The following is a 24,246-nucleotide window of genomic DNA, read 5'->3' as shown; positions in this document are numbered from 1 at the left end:
GGGGCGGGCCAGAGCGCCTCCCCGCGCCCGCCGGCGGTTCCAGCCGGAAGCGGAAGCGTCGGCCCAGGCGGCGGCGGCGCTGGCGCTATAAGCGGGCGGCGGCGCCGTAAGGGGGGCGGTTGATGCTCGGCGGCCTGCGGGTGAGTGCGGCGGGGGGCTGCGCCGGGCCGGCGGGGTGTCCTTATCGCCTCCCGCCGCGGGGCGGACCCTCTCTGGTCCGCCCCGATAAGGGGGAGGTGGGCGCGCTGCCCTGCCGGGGCACGTCTGGTGCCACCCAAATACGGAGGGATAGCCCCCGTTTGCGGGGTCAGCGGCGATTCGGTAGCAGGGACTTCGGTGTTCTCAGTGCATACCTCTTCGCATGTCTATGCCTGTTAATTTAATACATCTTTGCGTGTGCTTTACTGATGGAAGACTCCTTACTTTCGGTTAAAAACGAGTTGTGGCTGTGGGTTGATGCACAGGTGTGGCTTGCGCTTCCCTGGTTATTAATGCATCCTCCTAGCCAGACTACTTATATTGCTGTTGAATTACTCTGAGCTTTAACTCTTACGTGAATGTGGCAATAGGTGAGTATTGTTAAGCCAAAACCACATCTTACTTGTCCAGAATTAGTTTGCTTCTATGTTTATTTTTGTCTTTGCTCTTCTAAAAAGAGGCTTCCAGCTTTTTAATGAACCAAATAATGATAGCTAGCAGACACTGCAGTTCTCTTACATCTCCTTGTTAGGGGAAGAATCTGAGTGGAAAATATTAATTAGTGTGTTTTCTTCCAGTATGTCCAATTCCGGCATGTTTCCTTTCTGCCAGAGACTGTAGTTCTGCTCTGTCTGCAATGTTAATATGCAACAGTGTTACATGAAGCAAGATGGTTCTTGGAAAATGTGCTGATGCTAGTTATTGTTTAAATGTGTACCTTGTCTTCTGGGCTGAAGTGTTGCATTCAAGATGATTGTGTAACATGGTTGTGTAAAGCATATGGTTCTGTCATATTTGTGTTACAGACCAATTTGAATCAAAAAACCCTTAAGTCTTTAGTTGTATTGCTTAGTGTAAGAAGATACCTTTATTTAGGCAACTAAATTCAGGTAAAAAGCACCTACTTGCAGGTAGTTGACTACAAAATTGCTATGCAAATTCAGACTAGAAAAGAATACTGTTGTTGTCATCTTTCTTCCTTCACTGACTCCCTACCCCCCAAAAAATAGATGTACACCCACAGTTTGGTTCACTGATGATTGCCTTCAGTGCTAACATCTGGACTTAATACATTTCAGTGCAACTTCAGAGCATTAGTTTATGTTTAACTGCTGTTTTGCACCAGGAGGTGCTGGTCTGTTACAATCCTGATAAGAAAGGCACTCAGACTCTGTAAAGTATCATCTCAAATGCTATTTGTCAGAGCTAACCCTATAAAGAAAGAGGGTAGTATTGATAATCTTACATTCTTTCAGGTTCTGGGAACCCAGGGTTGTGCAGTGTTGAACAGACCTCCTCTGATTCATGCACAGCATGTTGTGCAGGCCCTGTCCATAGAAGGGGTTACCCCATTTCAGTCACTTGAGCTGTTAGGTATTCTTTTACAAGAAAACAACTCTATTCATCATTTCTACTGTCAAACAGAAAGGATACTTGCATGAGAACTGCCTGTTTTTTTAGATAAAGGCAAGGACACATAGGTGGTGTAATTGCAGGTACCAAGTGGGAGCTGCCTGCAGGCTCCCCTGTTACAACTAGCTGCTGAGCTTATCCTGCAGCCATGGGCTGTGTGTCCCACAGCACAGGCCTGAAGGCCACGCTGTACAAGAAGCACAGCACAAAACAAGCCTGGATCCACTCAGGTTAACTGTTATGTGGATCACCAGCTCCTTGGTGTATAATGGCCTTTAGGTCAGGATCACTCCAACTACTCTAATATGTCTCTAAAACAAGTGTGCTGTTTGGTGTCTGCTGTAAATCTACAAAAATAGGGCTTGAAGCAAGAAATTGAAAATATAAACTTTCTGTGTGAATACATCCATCAGCTGGGACTTAATTATCTGAGGAAAATGATAACAATAGGGAGAAGGCAGAGCTATTTTGGGATAGTGTGCTGTGTGAATGCTCTGCTTTGAAAACATCTATTCCTCCTCCCATGTAGTCAGCTATTCAACCAACATTGCATTCTTCCACTCTTGGTTTTGTTTGAGTTTTTTAAACAAAGAACATTAATGAGGTTGGACACAACTGAACGTGGGAAGTAACTTCCTCAGCTTGTGCTGAAATCAGCTAGCCAGCTTTGGAGCTCATCCTGAATGTGGTTTCTTTTTGACAGTTTGACCAGAAATGTAGACTGTGAGGATGTTGGGAGACACTGTAAAACCTTCCTTTTTGATAAAAAGCTGTGTGACTGTGAGCAGATTGCTGTTGCACAGCTATAAAGCCAACAACAGGTAATGGAAGATCCTGCTGGGCCTTTGTTCTGTTGAATTTCACAGGGAAAATGCTTGGATATTGCAGTGCTAAGCATGAGAGAAGCAGCCCAGGCTCAACGTGACAACTGGCTTTGCATAATCTTTTTTCATTCTCCTTTTAGTAACAGAAGAACACTACTCTTTTGTGAATTTGATTTGTAAATCAGTTGTGTGACACTTTTTGATAATAGCAATGCTAGCTATTGCATTCTGTTTGTACTTGAAGTGCATCTTCTGCGAGAGTTGAGCTCTTAGTCTTGAATTTCCTTCAGAGTCCAGATGTAGATTTTGGCAGTATGGGAACAAGAAATCTTTCAGCTCTTTACAAGATAGTGTCCTTTTCTGAATAAGCAAGGAGATGGAAAAGAGCAGGAAGACAAAGTTATTTTAGGATTCAAAACACATAAATATGTAAGGACCTACTGCATTTTAGCTCACTTTGCACATGCCTATTTCTAGTTCTATGTCAGAATGATTAAAAAAAAATATATATGCACCACTTCTACATGATATGTGTACTGAAGTGTTATTTCCTAGTGTCCACCTTTGAAAGTGCCGCCATTTTGTTCTCTCTGCTAGCCCTGACTTCACATCAGAGAGGGTTTTTTAGTGTTGGGTTGTTTTTTTTTAAAAAAAAGTAGTCATCTCACTTGGTAGCATATGCCTGTTGCAGGTATATAACAGTTCATAAACAATTATTCTTGTTTCAAACGAAGCCAGAATGTTTCTGGTTTTCTTCACAATGCTAGACAGCCTTGATGATGAGCTGTAGTTCAGCTCCGAGTTGGTGAAAATTGGTATTCAAGGGTGACAAAAGCACATATCTGGCACAAAAAGATGAGACTGATCCTCCAGCGCTGATGTTCTTCCAAGCATTATTTTTTTATTTTGTGTTTTTCTGGGCTATGCCTTCATAAATGCCTTTACCATTCGCTCCTAAACAAAACCCTATCAGGTCTTCAAACCTTAACCTGTACCAGCTGTTTCTTACAAAATGTGTTTATTCCCAACTGCAGTGGTAATTAGAGCTTTGTTCCTGAGCCAGCTGGTAGTGAGTTGGTGAAAGAGAAAGACTTGGTGCAGAAGAGCTATGGAATTCCTGTACACTAAGGAGGACAGACAAACATCTCTTGCTCCCTTCTGCCTCATCAATGCTTACTGCTGATTTAAAAAAAAAAAAGCATGTTTTCACCTGAGTTTCTCTATTAATTGTATGTTATTGCAGGATGTTTCTTCTTGTACTTCTCAGCTCTGAGAAATCTTAAACCTGTGCATTGTAAAGGACAAAAGAGAGTAAGAAGGGAGAGGAGAAAAAGGGCTCATTTTCTAATCTCTCCTGCATAGCTATTCATCTCCTTTATACCAGTAAAAACTGTAAAGAACCTACTTCATCTTTATTCTAGTGTAATGAGGACCTCTATGATTTTTATTTATTTATTTATTTTTGTATAGAAAAGGTAAATTGTTGCAACTTGCTGAATTGCTCAAACTCGGTTTGTTCTTCTTCTTCAGGCAAAAATGTCTGCAGCATGCGACTTTGTTGCGCTCCACACTGGGCAGAAGATGCCTCTCATAGGACTGGGAACTTGGAAAAGTGAACGTGGCCAAGTAAGCAGAGAACTCTACAAAATGTGCTCTTGATTAGTATTTGTGTTTTGTGCACCCTTTTTGAAGATCCTAGATCTGAGGCCTTGATCTTTTGCTTCAATGGTTTTAGTCTCAGGTACTCTGCAGTCAGTAGAATGTATGTATGTATCTGCATGACTAAGGCCTTAAGGCACAAAAGCAGCAGCAGAAGATTCCTTAAGACTTGTTAACCTCGGCCTCAGGCAGTGGTGCTGTGGGAGATGAATCCACTGAGTGGGGTGAGACAGGGAAAATGCTGTAGCTATAATATGGTGCTTGACTCTTCCACTGGTAAATCCTCGGGCTGCCTCTTTGACCAGACGTCCCTCTGGCTTGGGCTTGTGACTCAGCTGAAAGCATTATTTTAGGAGGCAAGAACTCTGTTGTTCTTGTAACAAGTCCTGTTCCAGTGGTCAGCCTATGTTTAGCAGAAAAAACAACGTGCTTGGGTCACCCTGGTTTTAGACTTAAGACGACTACTGTGTCATTAGACATTCATTCTGCTTCTAAATGCAATGAATTGGCAAACACCACACTTGGCAACAATTCTGTGTGTTACTATAAACTGTCTGTGGGAATGTTTGCATGCTATGGACTGTGCCTCCTATTGTAATACTTCTCCCCCTTGTGTGTTTTTTCCTTTCTGTTTCATTTGGCTAAAAGATAAATTCTTGGGGAGAGAGATTGCACCTACTTGCTGTGAAAGGCAATGTCCATTGCTTGGTGGAATTCATAGCTGGTATTGTTGTTTATCATGCCTTTTGGATTATGTGTACTGTTGTATGTCTGTGCAGTAAACATTGTATATCTTACTGCTGCTCTTGCTTTAGCTTTATGATAGCTTTTGGAGTATGTGGGATGACATTGTGCTCGTGACTGAGAAGGAAAGTTAAAACCCTTCTCAAGACGTTGTGCTATTTTTTCATGCCAGCTAGAGGAAAAGGTGGGAAACAAGCTATAAAAATTAAATCTATTCAGGGCCATTTTATTGTCGGTCTTCCTGTCCAAACAACTGTCAGGACAGTGGATTGTTGGGAATAGAAGCTGTCCTAATGTGGAAGCTGAGTTGGAGTGAAAGCTCAGTCAACCTCTCAAATGAGGACAAGTGTGAATGTTCAGCTCTGTCACTTAAAACGTTATCTGACAGCTGAATTAAGTTTATTAACATGCAGGAACTTAATGGATGAATTTCTGTGCACCCAGAGCAGTTAAATGTGCATTGGCTGAAACAAATGCCTGAAACTAAACAAACAAAATATGAATGTGGTGTTTGTTTTGCGCACTAACTGTTCTGAGGAAAGTGTGGTCTTATGCACAAGCAGGATCCTTACTGGTTCTCTTATAATTTAAACCTAATTCAGATGGATTTTGCCATAGTAAGCAGTGCTTCTAGCAGCTGAACCCCACATGGGATCCAGCCATCTTCTCTGGGGTCCCATGGAAATCATTGGGAGTCACTTCTTTAGAATATCTACTATCTTCAAAGGCTTATTCCTAGAATATATTGAAGGCAAAATCTAGAAGGTGCGGTGAAAATGGCCAGTCACAGAAGCTGCTATTCCTATGGAATAAATAAATTCCTGTTTGTCACTCTTGAAAATGCAGAAGCATAGCAGCAATTTGGCAGAACGTGCAGATGATTTACCCTTAAAAGCACATGATGTAGTTCAGGGAGAATTATTGTAATTATGAATTAAAGACTAAGTGCCAAAAACCTAGAGAAGCAGGAGAATTATAATAGATTATATTTAATCTAGCTGTTTCCCAAGTAGAGGCTATTTATCAAAAGTTCTTTTATGCAAGGCATACATTAGAAGCAAGAGTGGAAGTGGATGGCTTTTAAATTATTTCAGGTAAATATTTTGCAGATTGTAATTATTTTCCTTGCCAAGCTGCTATTCAGTCTTGACCTTACTCTCTTGAGTAATTCCTTTATTATTGCTGTTACTGTTCCTGATCCTAAACAAGTCTTGACCTTGTAGCCAGATCTTAGCAGTCCAGTACAAAGGTGTCATTGCAGCCCTATTTTTCTAGACAGTAAGAATAGGGGGGGGGGGAAATTAGTGAATCTCAATCCATGTTGGAAAACTAAGATTTTATAGGATATAGATCCTATAAAATAATAGGATGTTTTCTGTCTTACAAGATCAAATGCTAGAAATTTGTTTTACATGTTACCATAGGAACATGATGAAGGGCTACTGAATGGAAGGGAACACAGTACAGAAGCTTATGAACTGGCATCATGAATGAGTTCAAAGAGAAGTCCATTCAGACGGGAGCATCAAAATAACAGTAACAAGGTTCTTTTAATATTGGACCTTGATTATCTGTAATCCTTTAATGCTTTGTTCTCTTCTTTCGAGTGGGCCATGCTTTCATCCTGGAGGATTGATCCCCATCTGATGAACAGTCTAACCTGCTGTGGCAGAGACTGGCTCTGTGGGGAAGAGAGACGGGGCTTAGGGAAGTCGTATTTCTGTGTGAAACTTCAGGAAAGCTGAAGAAGAAATGTGTACCTCAGAAAACCAGTCAGACTGGATGTCTTGTGACAAGATTGCAGCTATGGAGAAGACTATTTAGTTCTTGGAAAAGTTTGTTAGACAACATAGAGAATCCTGGTTACATGCACAAGAATTCATTACTGCTGGTTTATATTAAGGGAGGGACTTGAATTCAACATCTGAAGGATAGGAGGCAGAACTCTTTATTTTAGGGAACATCAACTCTTTAAGTTGGCATTACTTATGGTCTGAATTCCTTTTTAGCAAATTTTAGTACAGTATGTACAGACTGTGATGTAGCAATACTTACGTTCTGGTCGTATTGCATCTGAATATCATGTGGACTGATCTGTTTTTTTCCTATTTCCTGTCAGTAAATGTACTTGGACTGCTAAAACATGACAACTTTGCAGGAAGCAGGGGAGGCTGTCAGAGCCTTTTCTTTCCAAGTATTATTGACTGGAACTCTTAGAGTGAAAGCTTCATCATAATGGCTTGGGGCTGTGGAGAAGAGGCTCTCTAGTCACTTGAACTCTGTGTTGCTTGGAAGTATAAAGTTGGCTTGTTAGTTTTTCACCTTGTGACATGCAAACTGAAGAACTGAAAATCTAGTAATGGATATTACAATGAATTGGGTCTTACAGATTCTGTTTCTGCCACTGATTGTTAGCAATATTGTGTTCCTCCATTTTCAAAAACAAAAAAGGGTGGATGGGAAGGCCAAGTACCTAGCTAGGATGTATAAATGGGGGTGTAGTTCCTAGGACTTCACTATACGATGAAGGAGAGTAAAGCTGCAGTTGCAATACTGTCTGTTTTGGGGCAAACCACTTCAAGAAAAGCATGATGGGACAGCAGCAACAGTGATACAGGGTTTGGGAAAGGTGAGTTTTGATGAAAGATGGAAGCATCTACAGGTACATGGTCAAGAGAGGTTTGAGAGGAGGCATGCTGGTGCTTTCCGAATGCGCCAAAAGCCCTCACAAAGGGGGAGCTATGGATTTCATGTCTGAGGACTAGGATGGGGTATCAGGGCCATCTTGGTTAGACATCTAAAAGGCTTTGAACCTAAAGATGTCTGATCATTGGAATAGACTGCCTGTCACTTACAAGAAGGGTTTTGACAATTGTGTGTAAGAGTTGTTTAGACTTAGTTGGTCCTGCTGTGGGGTATGAGGATAGACTCCTTTCAGACCTACTTTCTGGTAGTTATATGATGCTAGGTTGGTGAGTCACACTTAAGCTGTGTGGCTCAAGTTGCCTAATGCAAAATGAACTCAGTAGTTGCTTCTTCCATAGTAGTATTGACAGGCTAAACTAAAGAATATGTGAGAAGTTCGAATGATCCTTTGGCGGCTGTTACTTCACAACACCAAATATCCAGAGGCATGTGAATCTCCAACTGCTTCTGTTGTCTCTTTTTTTTTTTTTTTAATCTGCCCCCGAGGAAATGCATGTACCTGTCTGAACATAAGCTCAAAAATACAAAACTTTCCGTTGAAACAAAATACTCTTCTTAAACTTACATCTATCTGTTATTAGTTAGTGGTTTTTTTCCCCTCCAGAAATGCTTTTTTTCTTTGCACATTTTCTCTTGATTGTTTGCCTTTTGCGTGGAACAGGAACTCTCAGTTCACATTGGAATGCCTTAGCAGGCTGAGAGTAGTTTGCTGAAATACAGATTTTGTCCAAATCCAAACCTTATTTAAATGACCAATCCCAGGTTTTCAGTGCTAGAAACTTATCAAAACATGCTGATACAGAAATACAGCCTCCTGTTTATCGCTTTGCAGAGACATGTTTGGAGTTCTCTTATCCCTAGTTCTCTGCGAGTGGTGCCTACATTAATTTTATGGCAAATTTTGTGCCTGTTTGGATTTAAAAAAAATTATTATCCTGATAGAGGAAATGGGGCATTAATACAGACAAAGAATGCTACTGTTTTTCCTTTCCTTTCTGCTTCAGCTCTACAACTCTCACCTTTTTGGAGGGTGAATATTGAGTCTTAAAAGTCTTTAATATGTCTGAACTGATTTCAGAATTACCACGACCTTGACTTTATAGTGACCTTCTGAGGAATGTCTTTGTCAAAGTGAAACAAAGACTGTAAATACCATCCTGCTAGAGAAAGGAAGAGCTTACTTCACTGCTGTAATAGAAGTGCTTTGTCATTCTGGCTAAGGGAAACTGGTCTGCATTCCAGTTTTCCTCTCAAAATGCCAAAGAATGCAGTCAGAATATCCTCTGTCTACTGCAGTTCTTGACAAGAAAAACAAATTAAATCCATCAGTAGAAGAGATATATTTTTCAGATTTGATTCTCCCTTCTGTTTCTGTAGCACCTGAAAGCAGGACTGCACATGTCTTTAATTGGTGTTAATAACTTTATCAGCTTTAAAATTGAAAATGCTGGTACTTTGATTAAGTTGAAAGAAATTAATCTCTCTCTAGCCTTTGTGGACACATTTTTTAATCTCTTGAAGAGAGACATAATCCCTATAAATACATTAAGGCCCTATTGCATCAAGCCTTATACACAGAGTAATTTACAATCTTTCACAATCTTAAGAGACAAGTCAGTGAAGAGCAGTGTGTAGAAAGATAAGATGTACTCTTACTGTAGTGCTTTGGATAGACGTAAAAGAGAATGTGTGCTTACTGTCCACTGGAAGTTAAATGAAATAGACTTTACTTAGTGCTTGTCAGTCTAACGGGAAATAATGATGACTCTGAAATCTGTAGTAATTCTTGGTTCTCGCAAGGGACCTGTTGCTGTTGGCAACACCTTCATTGTCAGCAATGGGGAAAGCAAAATGCAAAGTTGCAAGCATCATCAGGAAATCCCCTGCAGGCCATGGGTTAATATTCAGCAGTATAGTGACTTCCATTGTTGTGCAATCAGAGAGAATGAGACATGAAGGAAAAATGTGCCATAGAATAGCATTATCATAGAAATTAAGTGTTAGCAGTTGAACCAAACCCAAACTCTGGCAATTCTGGAATTAGCAACCAGGCTCTTGACTGACATTGATTGATTGGTCTGTTAGTTCCAGAAAGTTTGTCTTCCTAAGCCATGATGTATTTGAAAACTGCTTCTTAAAGCTCGTTTTATATTTAAGAAAAGTGTGACAACTATAGTTAAGAATGAATCCCTATTCTATTTTGTTGAGTTCTTGCATGCATGGTCTGTTTTCTTGTTACTCTTGGAGTGTCTGCTAGCAGTTAGCTCTTCACTCCTAAAGACTGTGCCACAGAGGACTGTATCCTACTCTGAGTCTCGTGACCTTATATAGATCTGTGTTTTGGGGGTATTCCTCACTAAGGCCCTAATGTGTGCGTTTTTTTCTTCTTCCAGTCATGTGATCCTTTTCACTGATTGTGTTCGATAATCTGTTTCTGATAATAGGTGAAAGAAGCGGTGAAATATGCCCTAAGTGTGGGTTATCGACACATCGATTGTGCAGCAGCTTACAGCAATGAAGTGGAGATCGGTGAGGCCTTCCAGGAATGCCTTGGGCCCAACAAGGTAAAAAGACAAGAACAACCATGCTGACTGTGTGTTGTCTCTAAATTTACAACTGTGACCTGAAAGTAGACTGTAAAGTTAACATTTGTGGCTTTTCCTCCTAGACTATCCCAGCTGTTTGTTATTAATCAGGAGCAGGCATGAAAGAGGGCTTTCTGTCCTCTAATAACCATCCTGGCTGTCAGGAGGAGAAAAGATTGCCAGGAATATTTGCAGGGAAGCTACAGAAAATGCCTTTTAAATTTCCCTGCATGTCCCTCTCTCCCTTGCAAAGTATCCCAATTTGGGTGTTCAAAAATTGGAGGTTCCCAGAATCAGTAGTTATAATGTAAAATATTTGCCACGATTTATACAAAAAGTTACTCTAGTTTGCCAGTCTGGAATAGCACGCAATGGTGGGTAGCCACAGCAAATTCAGTGACTGGGTTTTTTGGTTATAGATAAAATATGAGTGAGTAAATATGTATTTTTTTCTTTTTAAACAGTGGTTGCTTTTGAAGGTTTGGGAACTGTGATTCTAGGACCTGCACCTGAGAGTCCATGGCCTAAATATAATGTAATACGACAGGCATTCCTGTGGATGACCTGAGGTGGAATATTAAATTCATCCCCTTGCTCTTGTTGGCTTGAAAGGCCAGAACAATTACCTGTACAGCCTCAGAGCCCGTGGAAAGAAGGTTCTTATGTTCCTGCTTTCCTACTGCTCTTGCCTTGGCTTTAGGGCAATCTCTTTGTTATGTGATTAGCTTGAGAGAGGCTGTTTTCTGCTTGCTCCAGGGATTCCTTCCTACCAGATATGGTAACTAATATAAGGAAGCATAGGACTCTCTTACTCAGTTCATACTAGCTAGCTAACTTAAAACTAGAATTTCTAAAACATCTTTCTCTTTGAACACAGCAGCCATATGTGAAACACAGAAATAGCTGAATGGTTGGAGGAGAGAAACTAAGGAATTAATCATTCCAGCTTCTACAAAGTATAGACTTAAGTGGTATTTGGTTACACATAAGACAGTGAGAAGTGACCTCTGATGGTGTTCTGTGCTTCAGTTTGCCAAATATGATCTCCCCTTTGCATTTTAAACTTCCTAGTTAACCAATTCTCTATTTGTTTAATTTCTGGGTCTTACCCTTCCAACACAGGGTACAGGGTGCTCAGTTCTTAGTGCGTTCCTTCCAGAACCTGGAAACTCAAGTGCAGAGGTTTGGGGAAACTTATTCTGTTTATTTTCCCACGCTCTTTCCATGAGAAGCATTCTTGGTTTATAACATGTGAGTAGAGTAAGTTAGCTGGTTTTGCCTAGAATATGTGAATTGTTAAACAGAAATTACTCAGTTTATTCATATGTAAATTTTGTTATCTTTCTTTTGGCTATATCACACTTAGTAGTGGCTTTAACCCTTGAATGGGAAAGTTTGGAGAAGAGTGTGTGTGGAGAGGATTGTTTTGTTTTTCAGATCTTCTAATAAATTGCTAAGTATTTGGTATATTTTAGGACTCGCCAATGTGTGTATTTCTCTCATTCCATCCAGTATATTTTTGAAAGGTTTAATCTGTACATTGCACGTGTTACCTTTTTAAAAAAAAAAAACAAAACCAAAACTTAAATTGTTCTCTTTGTTTTAAAGCTAGTTGGGGAATTGCTGCAATTCTCTTTCTGAACTTGTTCCAGTAAATTATGCTCTCCTCCCTTTCTTAAAGGTTATTAAAAGGGAGGACCTGTTTGTAACATCAAAGCTCTGGAATACCAAGCACCACCCAGAAGATGTAGAGCCAGCGCTAAGGAAAACACTTGGAGATTTGAAACTGGATTACCTGGACCTGTACCTCATGCACTGGCCTCATGCCTTTGAGTAAGTTCTACGTGGAAAGGGCACAGAATGCAGAAACCCCAGTTCTGCATAAGTCGCTGGTGTTATAACTTGAGGACCTTCTTTCTGAGCTGTGAATTTCCTCCTGTGTATACTGCCTGCAAGATGTTTTTCAGTGTGGCTAATAGTGTAGTCCAACAGACTGTCATATAGACACTCTTTTCTACCCACAACCTGTACACTTACTCATATTTGGTCCATCATTCACAGGAACAATTTTTTAAATGTCATTTTTCTTTAAATTTCAGTTGGGTGGGAATTTGTTTACTTTTAGATTTGTAGCATGTCTGTAAACATACAGTAGAGGAGACAAAACTTCTGTTTTTGTGTAGAAGTATTGTAAATAGAAAAGGGAGCATTGTTCTCATTTAGCAATGATGAGGCTGGAAAAATGAGTATTAAGTATTCATTTAAAATCTTTAAGCAATTACTTAATTTTTAATAGTGGGAACAACTAGGTAATGAAATTAAGATGACTAAACTTCTGACAGTTTGGCATGGGTGCCAAAGTTAGGTAACTGAAAGTAGTCTAACTGGGAAAAAGTAATAAAGCTTTATGGGACAGGTTTCTATGCTGAAGTTTGCCATCTTATGCTAGCTGAAAATTTGCCTTGCTAGGAGGTAAAATCTTTGAGTTTAAAATATATTAGAAGTTTAAAATAGTCTAGTGTCTATCATCTATGCATTGGGTAAGTGTGGCAGCTGTTCTTGGTTCTGCTATTGACCTACATGGTAACCTTGAGGAAGTACCAAAACTGCTTTGTGCCTTAGTTTTATTTATCTGTAAAATGAGAATTAAGTGCTTTATAAAGAAGACAAAACTTTTCACTAATAGTTATTAACTGTAATGGAGTGGTCAAGCACATGCAGTATCATGGTGGTATCTGTATGAGCAGGAAACGAAAATTACTTCTTTTGACACTCTAGTTGCAGTAATTCTACAATTTGAGGAAATATGAGATGAGAAAGCTTTCCAGTTAAGTGTTCAATGCACTTATCCTACAACCCCATCAGAAGCAGAGTTCCTTGCTTTATTTTCTTGCAGACGTGGATGCAGTCCCACCAACCCACCCTGCCCCAATCAGTAAAAAGCAAGGGGCAGGGGGGAGGGATAAATCTCCTTACCACATGTTTGCATGGAGACTTTACTCAACAGGGGAAACCCTGTCAGTTTAAATGGCTTCTGTCTGTTCTGCAAATTTGAGAATGTTTTTTTCCCTTTCTAGTCATATGAATTGAATTTTACAAAGCATACAACACTAATGATAAGAGGAAAGATGCTCAAAGTATAAATATACTTCTCAGCATAACAGAATGAGGAAGTGTTTTCAACTAGAGCTGGTTTGAAGGAAGAACTGTTAAAAATTCCCCCTGTTGTGAAACAGGTTTCTTTTCCCGTTGATTGGAAAAAAAAAATTAAACATTGCTTTGGTAATAACACAAATAGTGATGTATATTTAGAAGTTACTAATATTTAAATGTATTTGATGTTGCGGAAACTGTTGACAAAACTGACATTCTAATAAAGCAGTTTCTCATTTGAAACCATTCACTCTTCAGGTTTCTATTAGCTCTACTTCAACTATTTTAATGTGTGGTTATCTATAATGCCTATTGTATTGGGAAGCCAAGCAAAAGAATGTTACACAGAAATTAAAATAGACTGGATGAAAATCACAGTGCATCTAGGTATTGAAAATTAATCTCTCACTTAATGTATTACTCTTGACATATGAGGCGGCTTTTCTAAGTTGGGAGCTCATAGGGTTTTCTGAGTTTTTTTGGTTCTAGATCTATCAATGACATGAAAAAGAACCATCTCCCCTTGTCCCCAGCTGCTGCCATTTCTCACACTGTTCACTGCTTAGCTAGGGCCATGTAAGTCTGTCTCTGAGATCTGAGCTAGTGGAGTCCTGCAGTGGTTACAAAGCAGCGCTCTCCCAGTGGGATTGCTGGCACCCCTTCAAGCACAGACTGCTCAGATACCAGTCATAGCCCTTTGGCAGTGTGGTGGTGTCGCACTGTGTGTGTTATGTTTGTTTTGGTTTTAATTTTTATTTTTATTTTTTAAATGTGTTGGTATGACTAACTGGAAACACACCCAATGTGCAATCAACATGTACATGTTAAGTGCAGATTCTTACAGAGGTCTTGTATCGAGTGCTAACACTGCTACAGAATCCAGAGGGAGTGGGAGAGCCAGCGTACTTTGAATGCAGTATCTCCTAGATAGCCCTTAAACCAAGATCCCTTTGGTAGCAGCTCCAGACTATGAAGAATATTAGTCCTCCCTCAAAAACAAATTGAGCAACTAAAGCTGCCTTCTGAGTTGCTGCTCTCTAAATCAACTGGTTTGCTAGGATCAAAGTGTGCAAAGAGCTGCTGCTGTGTATACATTGACTTATCAGTTCTGTGTAGTCAATATCGTACAGGTAAGTAGTTCAAAGTACTGTATAACAAGTTTACATAGGAAAGACTGTATGTGAAATAAGTTCTTATAGGTTAAGTCAGCATAATGAAATTCAACAGACAAATTAGCTCAGTTTGTACTCTACTCTCCAAACTATGTATAAGCTTTTGAGAATACTTTGAGGAAAGCTGCTTTTAGTGAAGAGCTAATATAATAGAAACAATGTGGTATATGTACTTACACTTTACCTTTGATGCTATAGACGAGGGGACAATCTCTTCCCAAAGAATCCTGATAACACGATGCGTTATGATTACACTGATTATAAGGATACCTGGAAGGCTATGGAGAAGCTGGTGGAAAAAGGTCTTGTGAAAGCCATTGGGCTGTCAAACTTCAACAGTCGTCAGATTGATGATGTACTAAGTGTGGCTACTGTCAAACCAGCTGTGCTCCAGGTAAGATGAATGAAGGAGAGGAAGAGTACCTTTCCCATGTGTCCATAGGAGTGAAGAATTTGCAAACCAATGCTATGTGTTTAGCACAAGGGGTGCAGTTTCTGATGCACAGGGAGGAATATAGCTGCCTCTGCAGGAGCAGGCACACGGGGCAGTCCTTCCAGGCAAATTAATTTGTTGCAGAAGAGGCCTATATCCATGTTGTGTGGCCCTTTATACTTGCTTAGTTGAACAGGTCAGTGGAAGAGTTTGTCTTTGTGAGGATCATTTTACTCTATAAGAAAAAAAGACTGAGGGAGTAACTTGAATCCCTTCTATAGAGAGCTTCTTTGTTTGTTGGATGGTCTGTTTGGTACATGGGGAAAATCTAGCACTCTAAACTTAGGTGATCTAGTCTCCTTTTCCTCTAAACTTAGCCTACCAGACACTTTTTTATTCTTCTTAACTTAAACTTTATCCTCATAAGGTTTTCCAGAATCTGGAATGACCTGTGATGTGTTTGGTTCTGCTCTGCTTTTGACTTCCTGTTTGTCTAGAGTTTTGTGTTGATATCTGTTCTCTAGCCACTCATTGTGGGTCATTTTAATAGGTAGAATGCCATCCTTACCTAGCTCAGAATGAGCTGATAGCTCACTGCCAGAAACGAGGACTGGTTGTCACTGCCTACAGTCCTCTTGGTTCTCCAGATCGCATGTGGAAACACCCAGATGAGCCTGTGCTTCTAGAAGAACCTGGGATCAAAAAACTGGCAGAAAAATACAGCAAGTCACCTGCACAGATCATCCTCAGGTACAGAACAATTGTGAGAGAGGGTGATATTTGGGACCTGGCCTTAAATAAAGCAGAGCCTGTAAGTTAGAAGGAATCTACTTAAAGTATGTGTTCTTCCCCATTGGTGAAGAGTTAAAATCAGAGTGCCAAAAGCAAACCCCATGTGGTGCTTGTTTTACAGAGTTGGTAGAGTTGGTCCTGCTCTAGGGCAGGTGGATGGGCTGGATCAGAGGGGTTCTTTCAGGGCCTGGATCCATGCCTGGGACAGTTTGCTACCTTTTCTGCTGTGGAATAGCAGTAGGACAGTTAAGAGAGCAGTGTACCACATTTGAGTCCCACCTGCTGAATTTGCACGTGGTCAGTTGCTTGAACCCTTGAGCTCTTGCTATTGCATTCAGGTGGGCTCCCAGGAAGAGGGGGCTGAGGAAGGGACCTTCTTTAGCACTGAAGAACCATTTGCTGTTTTGTTTTTATATAGTAAAAGCCAGCTGCTGGATACTGGGAAACAAGATGATTGAGTGATACCCAGAATATGATCAGCACCTTGTAAAGTAAAATTGGATTTCTATCCTCTTTTTTTTTTTGTCTGGCTCTGTATCTGTCAATATAACTAGTACAGTCTTGGGCAGCAGCAAGTTACCCTGCCAGCTGAATATGTTCAATATTTTGTGCTCAAACCACTAGACAGGCACTTGAGGGATCTGGGTTTTCTTCTAGTTTCTCAGTGGTTGTTGTGTTAGAGCTTGTGTAAAATGCTTAAGTACATTTTTTTGTGATTATTTGCTGGGTTTTTAGCTTAAAGCACCTGAAAATTGCTTGTTCAAAGGCATGAACATCTTCCTCTCATTCATTAGTCCAGTGGCTACTGTTTTGCTTGAGCTTGGACATACTAGGTCCTAATACAATACATTGCTATGTCAGCCCTCTTCTGGATATTTTTATTTCACATAGAAGCATAAGTGGCATCTCTGCTGCCACAGATTATTACTCAACCAAAATAAATATCGTGGTTCTTGGGCTGCACGCACAGAAGATCTCTCTCCTCCTCTTAACAGATGGCAAGGGCAGCGTAAAGTGGTTGCCATTCCCAAGAGCGTCACTCCCGCTCGCATTCAGCAGAATCTCCAGGTAAGGTTAGATGGAAGAAAGGAGTTTCAGCAATGCCCTTTCATGTGAGTAATATACTGTCCTACTACTTGCAGAGCAACAAGCTGAAGCACTTGGTTCATAACTTGTTCATCAGTGTATGCACATGCTTAGAAGGGAGGGTAAAGATTTTTGGAAAACAAACTTGATATGTTTTAAGCAGCTAAGCGTGTGAGTGTGTGCACATGCACAGTCTTGTTACCAAAAGGTAAAGAATGTACTTTGTGGAAGTCTAAATGAAAAATCTTTGCTGAAATTTGAGACATGACTTTATTGAACAAAGGAGTCTTCTAATGATGTTCAATGGTTCTTATTTATGAATAATAGTTGCTTTACCCTGCAAGTGAGGGCTGGTGACTATTTTGGCAGCAAACTGCCTTTCTAATGATGCAGAAGGAATAAGTGTGGTTCACTGCTGCTCTGAAGTAGAGACAGTTCACTTTAGAAATTATTTGAAAACTCTGACTTCAAATAATCTTGAGGGAGGTCTCCAAATCACCTCCTGTGATCTTTTTTCAGCCCTTAATCATACAGATTGGCTGGTTACATTTTTAAGTTTTTTAAGTTAGGAGTTGTTTCTTTAACTGTTACTCCCATTAAAGCAAATCCTGCTATGTAGTATGCTGCTAGAAATCTCAAGAAATTCCAATAAACTCTGCAGTTACTCAAGGTTTAGATCTACATGGGTAACAGACTATTGATTGAATAGGCAGCACTTACTTAGAGGAATTGTCCCACTGCTTTTTATCTTTGTGGAAGAGTGCTATGCAGTATCAGTGTAGGCTTAGAGTTAGCAAGTGTGTGAACACCTCAGACTTCAAGCCTTTGTTTTGATGTTATAAAATGAGTTTAATTGCAACTTCATATTTATAAATGAAAGACAAACTAATGATAACCTATGGTCACTGAATAAAGCCTCTTGCTTGTGTTCTCAGGTGTTTGATTTCAGCCTCACAGAAGAGGAGATGAGCCACATTGGAAGCCTGAATAAAAACTGGCGTTACATTGTGCCAATGATTACGGTAAATTTCTCATATTTCTAATAGTTTTCATTATGTGCATGTAGCCACAACTTGGGGCTTTTGCAGTTTTCTTTCTTTTACTGTCCCCATCAGAACTACTTACTCATAAGAACACTACAACTTTTTAGGGTATCTTGAGATGAAACAATTTTTCAAAAGCTGGGTACAAAAAAGGTAGCTTTTTGAAAATTTTTCTGATCTGTTTTCACCACTGATGGCTCTCTGTAGTTCTCATTACTGAACTGTTCATGGGCCTTTAAGCCAGAGTCCCATCTTACTTCAAATCTCACCAAACTCCTGCTGATTCGTTCTTCTCAAGTACAAGCAGGCTAATGTTCATGGAATTCCTCCAGAAGTACTCCTTGTTCCGACTGTCCCTGTCTACTTTATACCACAAGCTTCCAAGATCAGTGGAGACTCAGGGTGCTGTTAGTTCCTCACATCCATTGTGGAAGTCATATGAAGGAATTTGTCTACTTCCCTCCACTGGATGCCCCCCCCCTTTCAGAATCTGTTGTAATGACCTTCCTCCAGTGTAAGGAGTTTGGCTTAGGCTGTTGTATTTTTCTTCCCAAATCCATTAGCTGCAGCATCTTAGCATCAGTAGTTTACTCTGTCACATGAAACCTTACCTCATGTGCTATCAGATGCTGGTCTGTTCTTTTCTTATATTAAAGGACCTAACCTTGTTCCTTTCCCCTCGCTGAAAAAAAAAAGTCAATTCCTTGTTGTCTCCTGTCTTTAAGGTGTTCCTCATTTCTTATTGTCCTGCTTCTGACTATACAAGAGAGCTGTTGCCATTCCCTGGTGTGTCACTGACCAACATGTGGCAACTGTGCTATAATGAGTCTGAAGTGATCTATCCCTTCTGTATTATACAGTACAATGCATAGTTATACTAGGTCTCTCTGCAAATTTGGAAGCTGTTAAGCATACCCTTGCCTCTTCAGCAGTTTGTCTGCCTGTAAATTATTCTTCAATAGTCAGTGGCTACTGGCTATAGGAATTCTTCAGGGAAAGCTTTTCTCCAGGTTTTATCGCTGAGGTTTTTTGAGTAATTGAGAGCATATTGGTGACTAATCTGAGTTAGAAAAGAGAAGCTGTGAATGTGTGGTGAATGACTGTCTCCTATCAAGGGTAGATAGTTGTTACAGCTTTCACTGTTTGTCATGCTGGGGCTAACAAGCGCTTCAAGGCTGTGCTTTTAACTGTATGGTTGCTTCAGTATGTGTGCGTAAATATAAACCCCCACATCCCTGCAACCAAAATTATCTTTGTGTTTATGGCTCAGGAGTCTGTACACCAAACAGCAAGCTTAGCTGCTGATCTGTGTGAATGTGGTAGTGACAAGCACACCTGCTGCTGACAGTATATTTCTTTCAAGTGTTTTGCTACTTGTGCTGCAAACAAAGTTGTTTTGTTAATGAAACTGCAAAATACATTAGAATGTAGCCTGGCTTGGATGAGCTGTGGATAATTCATGTGCTTTTGTTACCGGGGAGACCTGATCAGATCACAGTGATTCACAAAGGAGAGATGGAATACAGTTCAAAGTGCTAGCCCATCCAACTAGGAAAAGGGTGAATGTGATGGAGCTGGTCTTCAAAGATACTGCCATAATGTCAGCTAACAAGACAGGAAGAAGCAAGATGAGGGGAATTAAAACACAACTCTCTAGATGTAAGATCTCTAGCGGAACCTTTTGTCTCCTGCCCATCCCTTCTGGGCTTATTGGAAAGAATTTTCATCAACTGTGAATTAAAATTCCTGTCTAACCTTTCATGCCCGTCTCCTCTACAAATCTAACTTACAGTGTCTGGATTTCAAACTGTGATATGGCAGTGATATCAGAGCTCCTATCATAACTGACAAGACAGTTTTTCCTTGCTTTGCTTCATTGATATATAACAACAAGTTCTTATATTTGTGCCACTCTTCTCTACATGGTGTTTTGTTTAAAGCCTGAGGAGAGGCCATTGCATTGCATGTAGACAATTTAAGTTGCTTTGTACTTTAACAGTTCATTATCTGGATAGAGGTTGGAAATTACCTTGCACCAGCCTGAAATCCAAACTTTTGGAAACACATAACTGGCCAAGGAATATATGTATTTAAGCAAAACTTGAATGACTAGCAAGCCAGGAGAGGAGGAGTGATGGTGTTGTACACATGATGATCTGTCTGGTTTTGATAGTTGGCTACCGTTGACCTTCAGTGTGTTCACTGCTGATTTTACCCCCCCTCCTTCTTTCAAATTCCTGGGGTAGACTGGAATCAGCTATGTGAAACATTGCTTCTGGCAGCTGCTGTCTTGGCATGCTGCAAACAAGAATGCTTACCTGAAGAGCTGTTCTGTGTAGCAAAATATGCAGGGGGAAGAAACTGGGGGGGGGGGGCCAATGGGGAATATGAATTCTAGGAACATGAGGAAGTTGTTTGCTCTCAAGAGAATATGAGGAAACCTGAAGATACGGTGATACTTTTGTCCACAGTTTTAAGGATTGCCTTCAGTTGACAGCTTCATTTCAGCTTTATTTTATTTTAATCTGAGCATCAGTCAAATGTTAAACTTAATGTCTTAGTTTTCTGCTCTGTAGTGCCCCCAAGTGACTAATTTCACACTTCAGTAGTCACTGTAAACAATTCATTACTAGGGATTCCAGTTGTTGCTTTGAAATGTAGGTTTTATACTGAAAGCTAATAGAGGGACTTGCTAGTGGATACTTGGTTTGAAAGTCCCTGTGATTCCCTCTGCCCCCATAACATTGAGTGATCTCTAACATCACATTTATGTTAGAGAAATAATTGATTTTTATATGTATAACTTTTCAGTCATTAGTCACTTAATGTAAGTTTTAGCTGAATGATGCTATTCTGTCACCCAGGGAGGTGCATATCTCTTTGCCAATGCTGCACCTGTATTTCCTCAAACATTACAGATGAGGAGCAAGGTTTTACCTCAGCTCCTTGGAAGTTGGGGGTGTTGTAATGGACTTAGTGCAACTAGAAATGCAACTTGTGCATCTGAATGCTTAGAAGTGGGATGTAGGAACTAAGACTTCTGCATGGCCATGTCTGCTTTTGGGCCAGCCTGAGCCTCTGTTTCATTATCTGCAAACACTGGTTTCAGTATTCCCATTTTACAGCTGGAGAAGCTGGTCTTCTGTGGAAACGTTCTTAAACAAAAAGTGCTATGAAGTTCAGTGACACTATTAATGCTTCAGTATATGACCCTGAAGATGTTATTCAATGTGTTTCATCTTGTCCATCTGTAAAATTAGCAGCCCAGCAACTGTCTATCATGGAAACATGGGCAAAAGCTCCAACTCCAATAAAGTGTTTTGAAGCGTGCATGTTACAACACTTATTCAATAACAGCTATGAGGCAAAAGGCTTTTAACTATTCTTAATCTAATTCTTCAAGCCTCAGCAGCTTGAAAGACTCTTGCTCTAGGCTACAGAAATCTATCTGCTTTTTTTTAATTATTTTTTTCCCCCTAAGAAGTGCTAAGAGGACTCGGGAAGAGAGGGAACAGCTTTTGTTTAAGCTGAAAAAGGTGCTCCCAAATGTATGGGGTATGAAGATTTTTAAATCTAAACCATGCAGGATTTGAAACTGAGAGTAAGAATGGATTTTTATCCTTCTGACTTGAGTCTGTTTACTTCACAGGTGAATGGAAAGCTAGTAGCAAGAGATGCTGGACACCCCCATTACCCCTTCAATGACCCCTATTAACCACTAGAAAATAAGGTGTTAGAGTAACATGCTTCTCTGCATGCCCTTCCACAAAATAATTGTTGCCACAATTTGTCAAAAAACCTGTCCAAATGAAACCTTCACAATGTACTGCTTCTAATTGACCTCCTTTCTGGAGATACTGTAGCTTCCATGTAAAGTTTGTGGATTTATTATGACAACTGCAAGCTTGCTCTTGGAAGCATAAAATCTTTGGGATTTAGATAAAGAGTGGGGGAGTCTAAATCAAGTTCCAGACATGTAATTATCAGGCTAGGGCAATACTTTGGGTTTACTGCCTGTGAAACAGTTTTGAAAGCTTTAGTTATTACCATGAGGGGAAACAAAAAAGGAGTGAAGGCATGAAAGCATTTTAAGACTAAACAACTGCTCAGCCATCAACTTTGATATGTTTAATATTTTTTATACAGGGAGTAAAGTGAAATGTGCTACAGTTGCACTATGTCCATAAACCATTCATTAAAACCCAAGTACCAGCTGTGCCCAGTGTTTTTTATCCACTTTAGAGTACTTGTGGGACTTAGAATTCTCTATTTTCTTTTTCTTTTAATTTGCCTGTAGATTTGAGGAGAATAAATGCATACCCTGGAGCAGGCCTCCAGGGCAATCCTCTCTGTTGCTTGTCACTTCAATAGATTTCAGCTCTGACAATAGCTCTGATCATCCTATCACAAAAGCCTCAAAAACTTTTTAGCGAGTCTTGTAGAAAAACATCCTGCTTTTCCCATAAAGTTGCCCAGTGTTTCTTTACCAAAGATGTCCAGTTTGAGTTCTGGAAGGTCACACCATTTAGTTCCTGACTATACAGTAAGAGCAAAGACCTGTCAAAGGACCCCTTTGATTTTGATGTCGCATTTTTGACTGCTTCCTGGGTTGATGCTTGGGAGAGCTGGTCCTATCTCCTGTTCTACTGCTGACCTGCTGGTAACACTGGGCAAAGTCACACTTTGCCTTTCCTGTGCCTCTGTTTCGCCATTTGCTATATGTCTCTGTGTTATTCCCTGGTGGGGACTAATTTACTGAGTCCTGATACACTGTTGGGGAGGACTGGAACTCTAGCTCTAACAACGGTTTTATTTTGTTTCTGTCTCTTAATGAATTGTCTAGCCATCTGAGTACAAAGGGACTGAGGTGTTAGTACCTACCAGAGCTCTGATGGTGATACCTTCTGTGGCCTTAGCAATGTTAACACTTTATTTTGGTTTTCTCTACCTGTAAAATGGGATTAATGTTCATTTGCCTTGGTGCAGCCAGGGTAGCAAGGCAGAGTTTCTAAAGGCCTCTTGGATTTAAAACAAAGGAACTCTTTCAGACCTGTTGATGCCATTCAGAGACAGTCATAGGCACGACTCCTCATTTGCTGCTTAACTGACTGTAAGTGAAATAACACTTATTTTTCCTGTAGCAGTAACAAACAGAATTAGAAAAATAATCCTCTGTATTCAAATAGTTCAAAAATTAAAGAATTAGATTCTTTTAGTTTTGATAACCTCATTTACAGTAGCCCTATAGTAAAACTATATTCATCTCAAGTGTAATGCCTCCTCAACTATTTCCTGCCCTGGGCCTCACAGCATGCAGCTGAACTGGAACAAACCTGTTTATCACTTTTTGTAATCCTTATGTAAAATTTAAAGAACTTCTGTTCCTCAGTAAAGTGTTCCTAATTTCTGCTGAATCTACTTCAGTGGAGAAAGCCATTACAGCTCAGTTAGGATTCTTTACTAGACTGGATGTTTTCTTTTAATTTACTAGACTGGATGTTTTCTTTTAAGGGAAATGAAATCCCTGTTGGTTTTTTATTATTCTAATCAAACATGGGTGACTTTGAATACAGTTCTTACTGCAAATCAGTAGGGAAGCAATTGTACTTTGAAGGCACTACATAGACTGTTAACAGCAATCATCCTGCTTTTGTTGCATGTATTTCCACTTGCACGTTTGCATGTCTTAAATAAACACTGTACTCAGCGTATGACTCTGAGACTTTTTTCCCCCTCTAATGTCAGGGCCCCAATTAACTTTTTCTAGTTACTTATCTAATGATGAGTAAGTAAGTGGGCAGAGAGAATTCCCAAGGAAAGCAGATTAATTCTGTATCTCTATTAAACCCACATGCATGGAGTAACAATAGTGCGGTTAAAGCTGGTGAACTTTTATCTTGAAGTAACACGGGGAAATGAGCCTCCAAGTTTCCACCAATGGCTTTGCTGCTGCTGTGCAAGTTTTCTGGAGGTCTCTGCTGTCGCAGCTGCAGCAGCCATGTCTGCCTTGTCTGGTAGGTTACATGTGCTGTGGGAAGGGAAGAGGAAAGCATCGCCACGAGCTGAGCTGGAGCCCATTGGCCGCACACCTCGAGTAGGCCGAGGTTGAATGGGGCGAGATTATGCCAGGGCAGGGGTGCTAGTGCCTCCCAAAATGTCAGGCAGAGGAATACCGGCTCTTCAAAGAAAGGCCTGGCGGTAGGGCTGTTGGCGTAGTGGGACACGCACCGTGTTGACGAACGCCCGCCCTCCGCTCTGCATCAGGCCGTGCTGTGTCGGCCGGCTGGAGGGGCAGGCTCTGCCTGCCGGTGCTGAGGAGGAGCCCTGCCTGCGACGGCAGCGCCGGGCCGGACGAGGTCCGGGGTCCGTGACCAAGGGCCTGGCTCGCCCTTCCTGCGCTCTGAGGTGAAAACCCGGCCCGCAGGGGCTCCCCCGCCT

General features: G+C 40.6%; 1 protein-coding gene across 2 annotated transcripts; it reads left to right on the top strand.

The window, feature by feature from the left end:
* Nucleotides 1-66: 66 nt before the first annotated feature.
* AKR1A1 (aldo-keto reductase family 1, member A1 (aldehyde reductase)) lies at nt 67-23,277 on the top strand. Of its 2 annotated transcripts, XM_010582453.1 has the most exons (9): nt 67-140; nt 3,966-4,061; nt 9,989-10,108; nt 11,811-11,962; nt 14,653-14,848; nt 15,438-15,637; nt 16,675-16,747; nt 17,701-17,787; nt 21,458-23,277. In XM_010582453.1, the coding sequence occupies exons 1-9, from the start codon at nt 123-125 to the stop codon at nt 21,521-21,523; spliced, it is 1,008 nt and encodes a 335-aa protein (XP_010580755.1). In that variant the 5' UTR covers nt 67-122; the 3' UTR covers nt 21,524-23,277. The 2 variants fall into 2 exon arrangements, 1 of the variants encoding a protein (XP_010580755.1); XR_775317.1 differs by lacking the exon at nt 21,458-23,277 and having other exon boundaries at nt 16,098-16,747; nt 17,701-17,726.
* Nucleotides 23,278-24,246: the final 969 nt, after the last annotated feature.

Source organism: Haliaeetus leucocephalus, unplaced genomic scaffold (genome assembly GCF_000737465.1).
Source record: "Haliaeetus leucocephalus isolate CR32 unplaced genomic scaffold, Haliaeetus_leucocephalus-4.0 Scaffold848, whole genome shotgun sequence".
NCBI classification, from domain to species: domain Eukaryota; kingdom Metazoa; phylum Chordata; class Aves; order Accipitriformes; family Accipitridae; genus Haliaeetus; species Haliaeetus leucocephalus.
Note: the sequence above shows the minus strand (reverse complement) of the source record. Positions and strands in the feature narration are given on the sequence as shown.

Coding starts and splice junctions, on each gene's coding strand:
- AKR1A1 (XM_010582453.1), top strand. Junction 14,849..15,437: donor TCAAACCAGCTGTGCTCCAG/GTAAGATGAATG, acceptor TCATTTTAATAG/GTAGAATGCCATCCTTACCT. Junction 15,638..16,674: donor CCTGCACAGATCATCCTCAG/GTACAGAACAAT, acceptor TCCTCTTAACAG/ATGGCAAGGGCAGCGTAAAG.